Raw genomic sequence first — 10,922 nt, forward strand, 5'->3', positions numbered from 1 at the left:
TACTGAGCCACTTCTAAGGGCTTTATTCCATAAATACCTTGATAAATTTACATTATTAATGCTCCTGAAGAGGACAAACACATTAACTCCTTGTTCTTTTATTTCCGAAGTCTTTATTTAAATGCTTGGTTCATCCTTAATTTTAAAATTCAACAACCTTAAAGGAACACCTGTCTAGTTTCTGACTATTTACAGCTCAGTTATCTAAGAGCCTAGTTTTTCCTCTCTCATAAACCTGCTTTACTCATAGTTATCTAATTTCTAAGGTATACCTCCGTTTCTGGTAAGCGAGATGGAGGAGGGTCAAAATTGGAGAAAGATGAAAAGTATAGTACACTGGAATCCTTTTGGCGCCAGTGGTGAAATAACTTGGGGGTGGGTGGGGCTGGGGAGGGAAATCTGAAAGTCAATGGTAGATTTCAATTGTCCATTTCAATAAGGTTTTTTCAGTCTCTGCTCAGAAGATATATCATCAGACAGGACTTTACTGACCCCCTACCTCTAATAGCACCTCCTCATTCCTACCCCTCTGCACTACTTTCTTTATTTTTATGGCCCTGGTCATTACCTGATATTATTTTAATTTTAATTTTATTTTCCCATTAAAATGTAAATTCAATATATAAGAACTTTGTTCACAGGTGTATTCCCAGCAGCTAGCACAGTCACTGGTACGTAACAGGTCCCTATGAATGCGTGAATCAATGAATGACTAGATCCATAATATTCACGTCTTCAAATTATGATATCTGATCAAAGCACAACATATACTTTAATTTAAAAATAAAAATATAAAAAAGTAGTTACTAAGTATATATTTTCTTAGTGGCAGAGTGTTCTGAAAAAAAAAAACCTTTCCTTTCAAGATATCTCAACATCCCAAACTGGTATGTTTACTATTTTATTAGGAAAATACACACGCATAGAAACATAACATTAGGCTGCTTAAAGAGTTAGAAAGCTAAAGAAGGAAAAGATGGAAAGGTAAAAAAGCCCTCACCATTTTTGTTCTTAAATAAGAAATTAACTTCAACCAAAGTACATGGACATTTTGAATAACAAGCTCAAAAACAAGGTTTTTTTTTTTGGCTTTGGGAAGATTAGCCCTGAGCTAACATCTGTTGCCAGTCTTCCTCTTTTTTTTGCTTGAGGAAGATTAGCCCAGAGCTAACGTCTGTGCCAATCTTTCCCCATTTTGTATGTGGGTCGCCACCACAGCATGGCTGACAAGTGGTGTAGGTCTGCACCAGGGATCCAAACTCACGAACCCCGGCCACCGAAGCAGAGTGCACTGGACTTTAACCACTAGGCTACAGGGCTGGCCCCTCAAAAACAAGTTTTAATGTAACATACTATATATTCTGGATGGTAAGAAGGATAAGGGAGGGAAAAAGTCACTCATAAATTTCCACTGCTAACATTTAATAATTGTTTTTATACAGACATATGCCTATCTTTTTTACATAATTTCATCAGAATCTGATCCCTTCTAGAAATTAAACTTCTTTCATATGTGATTATTGAGAAGAGAAAGAATACTATTAGACGATTCACAAAGTTTATTTGGATATGACCATTTATTTTAGGTAGATGTTTGAAGGAGCCTCAAACTCTGAAGTTGAGGAAAAAATATAAATCTTCCTAATTTAAGGTATATTTAAGAAAAAAAAAGAAAAATTTCTTAGATATATGAATAAGTATTTATCACTAACAAACGCTTAGATAAATTAAAGGCTTAAGTTTTGTTGCCTCCTAAAACACTTGAACTTTTAAAAAACATGAAGAATAAAAAATAACTTACCAATAGGATATCCCAATGCAAAGTCATTGCTTTGTGTAGCAAAAATAGGGAATAATCCAGCTTTGCTAAATCGACTGTCAGGACTGGCAACCAATAAGGTTAATACACATACAATTAAAAATACAGCACCTTTGGCAATTAAGATACTATATAGGAAAGCCCAATCCACATTGGAAAAATTAAGTATAACCATGTTTTTGAATAATAAAGCTGGAAGTGCAAATCTGGAGACAAAATTTCCCAGTCCTTTGGCCTGCGTTGATGTTATGACATTGGCCCTTCCTGCTATGTAGCCACAAAGGACTATGCCAAAGCATTCTAGTAAGGCTGGAAAAAGCCTTGTTATTGACATTGAAGGTGAGTCATTAGTGGAATTAAATCCATGTGTTACTGTTGAGGACAAAGTCTCGGTCGCATTGCCTGCAATGGTTAAGTTCTCTGCAGGTAAATCAGAAAAAGAATTCATTTTCTTTCACCCTCCAACTCCAATCAGATCTCTGTAAATAAAGCAAGAAAGATTCAGTGTGACAATCAATAACAAGAATTCTAGTTGAAAGGGTATACTAGCAAACCTAGACTTATTAAATAGCCAAATAAATGTACATACTTTCTTCAACTATCATCAGAGAAAAATACAAGTAAAAAGAAAAGGGCAGAATGTTTGCTAACAATAACCTGTTTACTCTCAAAGGTGGGCCAGCTCAAAACACTTATGCTGCTGTCCTAGATTCAGTATCAGACACGAGTAAATAAGACCCACAAATATTGCAGCTGCAGTGATGCCCAGTGGTCCTCTCCAGTGATCCACACTCGAGCTCCGCCCAGTGGATAAGAGCATAGGGCCCACAGAGTCTCTGGTGAATGTCCACTTGCATCCAAATTCTCTGGAAATTTCAGAAGTTCTCAGGGCTGCATCAAGGATTCACACTGGACAGGAGGGTCCTTTCCAGCCTGTGGTCATACTTGAGTATAGAATAGGAAGAAGAGTAGAGTAGAGTATCACTGATCAATTTTGAACCAGTAACTTAACTTTTCCGTGCCTCACTTTCCTCATCTGTGTAATGGCAATAGTAGTACCTACCTCATAGGAACTTCAGATTATTCAAGTCAAGTCCTTATAATCACATCTGGCACAAAGTAACTACTTAACAAAAGTTGAATATAACTTTTGGTAGCATTATGAGAGAGAGAATGAAAGAAAAAAACGATGGCATCCCACCAACCTACCCTTAGTTCCTTTTACACCAGCCACACATATTGGCCTTCTTGAATGATCCATAGTCCCTTTGTGCCACAGGGACTTTCCACACGCAGTTCACCTTAAAATGTACTCTTGTCTACCCACCCACCACTCTCTACATAATAACACCTACTCATCCTCCAAATCATATAGTTCAAGAGTCACTTTATCAGGTAAGACTTCTCTAAACCCATAGCCAGGCCAGGAGTCTTTCTCATATAGAATCATGTTCCTTACTTTTAGGCCACTTTTCTCAGTTTATAGTTATACTACACATTAGAGTGAGCATTTGATTTATGTCTGTCTCCTTCACTAGACTTTATGTGCCTCAGATGCAGGAACTGTGCATGTTTTTGCTCACTGTTCTGTCCCTAATGCCTAGCACAGTGCCTGGCACACAGGAGATGCTATCTCTCTCTCTCTCTAAAATAATAACCTCCTCTTTTTTTTTCTTCTTCTTCTTTTTATTTTGTGAGGAAGATCAGCCCTGAGCTAACATCCATGCTAATCTTCCTCTTTTTGCTGAGGAAGACGAGCTCTGAGCTAACATCTATTGCCAATCCTCCTCCTTTTTTTCCTTCCCCAAAGCCCCAGTAGATAGTTGTATGTCATAGCTGCACATCCCTCTAGTCGCTGTATGTGGGACGCGGCCTCAGCATGGCTGGAGAAGTGGTGCACGCCCGGGATCCGAACCCGGGTCGCCAGCAGCGGAGCGCACGCACTTAACCGCTAAGCCACAGGGCCGGCCCTAACCTGCTCTTAAATAAACCTTTCTCCCTCTAGTGGATCAGTGTTCTCTTTTAGGATCTATTACATGGACAGAAATCTTTTTTTTCTAAATGATAAAGTATTCTAAGTTTTTCACTATAGCAACAGGCCCCAAACCACAAAATGTGGTTCTAAAATGTTCTAAAAAGCTGTTCATAAAATGTTAAGGAACACAACATGTGTTGTAAAATGTTCTAAAGATGTTCAGAAAACACTAAAGCAAGGAAAAATTCTTTATGCTAGCTAACATTACAATACTTATCAGACCCCCCTCTGGCTGCCAAGGGTACAGTGAACATGAGGTTTGGACCATTCTGCAATGAATCAGCTTTTATTAGTAACTTGAAATTAACATGGTGACAATTGCCAATTTCTAAGTAATTATTCTGGGTTAACCATCTAAAGTGAACTTATATATGAAAGAAAATAAAAAAGCTCATGCTTCCTGAAATTTACAATGCCCCAGGTTAAGTTCTCAAACACCCACATCATATTAAAAAGACTCAGATATCTGGCAGCCCAGAGACCAGCAACAACTGATACGCAGGGGTGTGGACAAGATAGTTTTCTCTGTGCTACCCTGGTATAAACTGAACCATTTAAAAACCTTACATTTAATCTGGATCAGGACAAGTATTTTTCTACTAGGATTAGATGGGAGTGGTCAATATATACAAAACCTACAATTACTCACATAGTTGAAGTTTACCAAATAAGCGTCAAATTATATCCTGGGAAAGCTACTGGTTGGTACAGGTACCCATAGTTGAAGTAGGGGCTGGTAAACAATTAAACAAAGGAGTTAAACATTTGGAGCCCCTAAGAGATGGACTTAAAAAAGGCGGTGCTAAAGAATCAGGTGATAAATTACCCAGTCTTCTGTTATTTTTACAAAGTTCCCTATATTTCTTTGCCTAGAGTATTCATAACTTCTACTGCTCACTACCTCTTATTTGTACCACAATCACATATCAATGTATTCTAATAATTTTTAACCAACAGTTTTAAGTAAACTAGCAGTTGTTCAGTGAAAAGAGTCAAACAGACCTGAACCCAGTCTTATCGCTTATCAACTCTTCCGGCAAGTTATTTAGCCTCTCAGAACCTTAGCTTCCTCAACTATAAAATGAGAGTAAAAATCTCCTTAGAGGGATATTGTGAGGACTGGAGATTTTATACACAGCTCATCACAGTAGCTTATCACAAAGTATGCTTTCAAGAATTGGTAGCAATTGCTCTTAGGAGTTGTAGTCCTAATAATAATAAGAATGGTAACAAATTAAATATAAATGTCACTATGCCAGTTCTTCAAACATACTTAGTATTAAAGATCCTCCAACTAAAGTAGAAGGAAGGAATGGGTCGTGAGGTTATCAGTTTTTGTTCTTTACCAAACAATTAACAGGAGTTCAATTTAATTTAGTTTGATCTTAAATAGTTATTAGCAGGGAAGGGAGAGCTCTTCATTTTTCTCAAGGTGACGGTCAAATAGTTGTAGCAATGCCCAGGTTTAACTTTCAGTTAGTCGAAAATTAAGAGAAAAACTTTGAAAATTAATCTGCCCCTTCCTATGAAGTTTCTTTAATGTTCTTTGACATTATAAAGGCAATGCCTGCTAACTGAAGGAAAGTCAAAATAACCAAAAAGGACTTATAAAGTTTTATCTCATCTTAATCTTTTTTTTCCCAATAGGAGGAAAATATGCTATCTAAAGCTTTCTTTTAAAATGAACAGGAAACACAGCAACAGAAGCTTTCAAAAAATTACATCCAGTCTTTTCATCTCATTAAAAACAAAGCTTGTTACAGAACAAACAAGTTCATCTGTCACAGTAAAAGACCACTCCCTGACCGCTTACTGACCACTCATGGGATGAAAAGTAGAGAAATGCTATATACAAATCACTTTGGACCACTTTGGGCCACTTCATAGTTGGCTTAGCTAACACCAAGGAACCACTGAAATTGTAAACAACTGCTATTAGTAAGTGAAAATAGGGAGGAGGGTTCTGATTGACTTCAAAGAGAAAGCTTTCAACTCTTAGGCTATTTCTCAAACACCCAATATCCTTTACCCTGTAGGAAAAGCATAATACAGTGTGGTACTATTAAAGCACTCTTCAACATCAACAGTGAGACCATCCACCGACTCCCACCTACTTGCAGGGGACCAAATGTCCTCCCTAGAGATCCAGGGTGGGGAGTGCTGAGCACTGCCCCTTCCCTTGTAGATAGGGACAGCCTATGGCCCTCCAAGATAAGAGTGCGGAGAGTCGCTAACCAAATAGGCCGCCCAGAGAGCAGCTGCCACCCAATGCCTGGGCGGGCAGCAGAGGAAATGGAAAGGCAGCCTGGGGTCTGTGCCAGGGATAAAAAGTTGGTCGCTCAGGTTCCCCAAGGCATGGGAGTCACAACGCCATGGTAACTGACATGCTCCAAAAAGGGGTAAAGGAGAAAATTTGGTGCAACGCTTCGGGTACCTGGGCAGAAGCTCCCAGGAGGAGAGATACTGAAGCCACCCTTCGGGATAAAGGGAAGAGTCCAAGAATGACAGGATGGACGCACGAGCAATGAGGCGCTCATCAAACTGAGGGATGGCAGCTCTGTCACCGGAGGGGACAAGCAGCCCCTCAGCCTACGTAAGCCCTCCCGGATGGCCCCGCACGTCCTAAGGCGGGCGCTGCAGGGCAGAGGTGGCCAGGCGCGGGCTGCGGGCCTGGGCGCCAAGGGCGGAGCGCTGCCCACCTGCCCAGACCCGAGGGGTGGGAGCGGGGGCACCGGGACCCACCAAGCCGAGCCAGGAACGGGCAGGTCCGCGCCCCGGGGGCCCATCTCACCTGCTACGTCTGCAGCCCCGCGGCCGCAAGGAGACGGGAGTCGGTGTTCGCGGTGGGCCAAGCAGGGAGGAAATCACCGTCATGTCCCACCCGCAGCCCTCCTAGTCGGGAGCTGCCGGCTGCCAGCCGCAGCAGCTCAATCACGCTCCGCGCAAGTGAAGAGCGGAGAAGCCGCCGCCAGGTCAGCTCCTCCCCGCACCCGCAGTCCCGCCCCGCCCCGCCTCCAGGCCCCGCCCCGCCTCCAGGCCCCGCCCCCGGCCGGGAACCTCCCAGCCGCAGGGCGCCCGGCCCCTCCCGGACCCGGAACCTCCGGGCCTCACGGACCTGGCTCCGCCTTCAGGCCCCGCCCCCCGCCGCGGGCCTCCACGCCGCACGGCCCCAGACTCCGCCCTCAGGCTCCGCCCCCGACTGCCGGGACGCCCAGGCACGCGGTGCCCGGCTCCGCCCTGCCAGCGGCAAGCAGCCCCCCGCTAGACTCCGGCGGCGGGACTTCCGGCCGTCTGGCGCTCGCAAAATGGCGGCTGTCGTGGGGGATTGCTAGGCTCGTTTTCCTGTCCCTAAACTCAGATGCAGAGGCCGTTTCGTCTTTCCGCCTAGCCCCAGCTTCGCGTGATCTTCCAGTTCCTCTCTTAGTTTAGTCGTGTTTATAGCCGAGTGTAAAAGCAAGGACTTAGACCTGGGTCAGAGTCCAACCTTGCACCTTTGCCAAGGCAGTGTGACCTTGACCTTCCTAAATCAGATATTAAAAGGTCTGTAAAGCTTTAGCACTGTGCTTGATTTAGAATAAGCTCCCAGTCCCAGACTGCTTGTGTTTCTATGGTGGGGGAAACTACTTGCATATCATCTCTGTACTGAGAAGAAACTGGTATTGGTGGAAAACTTCCAGAGCCTCTGGAAATGAAGGGGTCCCAAATATAGGGCTGCGCTTTGAAGCCCGAAGAAACCCTGTATTTGAATTAGTGTTTTGGAATCAAAATTATTTCAAATTTAAAAATGTTTATAACCTGATCCCACTTAAGATCTCCACAAGCATCTGTTCTTTGTAAAGCCTCTATTTTACTTTGCATCTTTAACTTTTTGTCCGGCAACTTCAGTGTCTTCCTATCATCTTGGTAGTTTTAGTGCAAAGATATAAAAATATATGGCTTAACTGAAAAATCACAGTAAGCTAAAGGGTTGGTTGAAGGATCTGTAAACAGGAGAAAAATAAGCAGAAACTGAAACTAGAAAAGTCATGTGTTCTGCTCCTGTTCTCACTTCACCTTTGTTCTTATCTTCTTCACTTTTAACTGTCTTCCTTGTTACCCCTGAACCTGGCTACTTTTTCTTGTCTTCTGAATATATTATCTCAGGGCTAAAAGGATTTCTATTTAGAAAGTATGAAGCTTAATTCAATTAAATGAATTCTTATTGAACTTTGACTTTTAGGGGAATTCTGGAAGATAGGCCTGGAAAAGTAAGTTAGAGTCAACTGCTAGGAGGTTCCTTAGATTAGTCAGAGTTTGGACCTCATCCTTTGACCACAGTAAAACCATTAGATATCTTTTCATAGGAACATGTCATAATGAGTACACTATTTCTGGATATGTAATCTGGAAGCTTTCCCAGGATTAGTTGAAAGAGAGACTGAAGGCAAGAAAAACAGATGACTTTGGGAAGAACCAAGACATCAGGAAAGGAAGACATACTCTGGGGTGATGATATGAAAAAAATGGAGACATTAAATGGAAATATCCTGAGAATTTCAGAGAATGGGAAAGGCCTGAGAGACATTACAAGAGGAGAACTGATGGGACTCATTACTGATAGGGGAAGGAGGAAATGAACGTGTGTTCTTTGCTCATCCATTACTGTGAAGAAAAAGAATTGAATTAGGGAACCTCTAACATCCTTCCTAGTTTTAAAGCTCCATTATTTTCTATCATTCTATTATCTGAAGATGAAAAGAGAAAGTATTTCAAATGAGGGAAGCAGTTACAAGAAGAAGGTAATGAGTTTTGTTTTAGGCCTAAAATCGAAAACCTTGAGAAATTATCTAGTTCATATTCCTCTCTTGAAGAAGTTATCATCATCTTCTCTATCTGAGGTCCTGGAGATTAAGCGATTGGTCTAAGAGCACCCAGCTAGTTGGTACAAGAGAATGGGAATATAAGTGCTCACTGTTCTGTGAACTAACTGCTCATGAAGGTATCAGCACATGTAGGGAGAGATTTCTGGTAGACACCTAGAGAGAAAACAGAAGCTCAAGAGAGAGAAAGAACAGAGCTAAAGATGTGGTTTGGAGATAAGTGTATGGAGTGGGTGGGTTTTCTGAGAAGAGCAGCTTGTTGGGGGGAACTCTAGGAACAAAGTGTATACAGAGTGAAAGACTCCATTAAAAAGTCATCCTCAGATAAGCAATTACCAATGAATACCATAAGAAATCATTTAATTCCACTATCATATCTGCTAATTATTCTGTGAGATGCTGACCTATATATACTATTAACTGAAAAAAAAGAAGAAAAGCTAAAACTTATTGAAACTAATGGAGGAAAGCTGTAAATTTATCTTAACCTCCACTTACAAATAAATAGAACCTGTTCCTTCATTCACACTGATACTCCATTTTCCTCAACTCCGGCTGATCAAGATTGACAGAAGGAATAAACCAAGTGGTTTGTACAATGACAAGGGTCATGTAGGGTATATGTTGAGGCAGTCTGATATAATGTAGATTCCTGGTGAACTTTACTTTTTTCCAAAATGAAGTAGTTCTAATGTTTTTTTTTCTGATTATGAAAATAATAATTATAAAATATTCAGATAATATAGAAAGGAAGGAAGTGAATATCACAACATCTACAGATGACTTCTGTTAACATTTTACTATATGTGTATCATTTTTTTCTATTCATTTATAGATTGTTTAAGAAATAGGATTATACAATACATGTGATTTTTATACACCTGATTTTTATAAACTTTTTCATTTAAAAATATATAATTAACATTTTTATCCATAAATATAGATCTATATCATAATTTTTAATACCTATTAAGTGTTCCCTATTGAAATTTTGAAGATGATCTGTCTTGAAAAAATGAGAACTCTAAGAGTAAAGAAGAGGGAGATAAAATAGTAGAAGTGTTTAGAGCGACCTAAAATGTGTTGTTTGAATATGTCTAATATGATTTCAAATTTATTTTAAAATATTTAGCTATTTTAAAACTCCCCATCCCTTTCCCAATAGCACCAGTTTCTTTTTAGGAATCCATGTGCTTCCAGAGAGGTTGACTTCACTCCACCCTCAGAGGTAATGTAACTAACCTAGGTTTTCCAATCAGTATATTCCATCCCTTTGGACTCAATGATTGAGTCAAGATGGGCATTGGCTCTAAGGTAGTTTGATAGAATGACTCTTAGGACTTTTGCTGAGAATGCTGATCTTTTCTTTCCTGCTGGACAAGAGGAAGATAGTGGCAGCCAGTCTTAGAATGATGCAGACACCAAGGAAGGCACAGCAGAGAGAAGGAAATAAATGGTCCTTGATGACATATTGAGTTGTAGACTCAAGCTTCAGCCTGTGGACTTCTCATTCGTGTGAGCCAATCAATTTTCTTTATTGTTTAAACAAGTTTGATTGGATTTTCTGTTACTTGAAATCAAATGAATAGAAAAAAATTCTGGAAGAAAATGCCAAAGTAATTATCTCTGAGTGGTAGAAATACACATGATTTTCATTTTTTTCTGTATAGAAAAGTTCCCAAAATTTCTACAAAAAAAATGCCTATTAATTTTATCAGGAAAAAGTCTAAAGTAAGTCTTAAAGTGTATATTTTGGCTATATGGAAATAGTGAACAATACCTATGGTAAATATTTTTCTGAAACAAATTTAAAAGCCACTACTATGTATTAAACCAGGTAGGTATACAAAATCCACCCATAAAATAGAACAATTTAAGAGCACTGATACAGTGCAATATATGAACTTATGCAAGGCTAAGGCCTTGTTTTTGTTCATCTTTGTATCCCTAGCACTTATAGTAGTGCTTTTCCTGACATATGGTTGGTGTTCCATAAGTAGTTTTTGAATGACTGAATAAAACATAATTGGCTACTGGGTATCCAGGATGTTAAAGTGTACTACTTCTTTTTACTTTTTTTTAGATTTACTTTCCTTTTCTTTTCTTTTTGTTATGGAGATATCATTGGTTTATAACATTATATAAATTTCTAAGTGTACATCATTATATTTCGATTTCTGTGTAGACTACATCATGTTCACCATGCAAA

The 10,922-nt window shown here is 40.0% G+C and overlaps 1 protein-coding gene across 2 annotated transcripts in view; it reads right to left on the reverse strand.

Annotated features, from left to right (window-relative positions):
- Window positions 1–6,770, reverse strand: part of GPR155 (G protein-coupled receptor 155) — a 40,935-nt gene extending 34,165 nt beyond the window's left edge. The window contains exons 1-3 of one of the 2 annotated variants that reach the window (XM_058549286.1): window positions 6,646–6,770; window positions 2,562–2,763; window positions 1,802–2,298 (exon numbers count right to left, since the gene is read on the reverse strand). In XM_058549286.1, the coding sequence (XP_058405269.1) occupies window positions 1,802–2,267 (466 nt within the window). In that variant the 5' untranslated portion in view covers window positions 2,268–2,298; window positions 2,562–2,763; window positions 6,646–6,770. The remainder of the gene's footprint in view (window positions 1–1,801; window positions 2,299–2,561; window positions 2,764–6,645) is intronic. The other variant, XM_058549287.1, reaches the window with a different exon arrangement.
- Window positions 6,771–10,922: the final 4,152 nt, after the last annotated feature.

The sequence above is a fragment of the Diceros bicornis genome, chromosome 10, assembly GCF_020826845.1.
Source record: "Diceros bicornis minor isolate mBicDic1 chromosome 10, mDicBic1.mat.cur, whole genome shotgun sequence".
In the NCBI taxonomy this organism is placed as follows: Eukaryota; Metazoa; Chordata; class Mammalia; order Perissodactyla; family Rhinocerotidae; genus Diceros; species Diceros bicornis.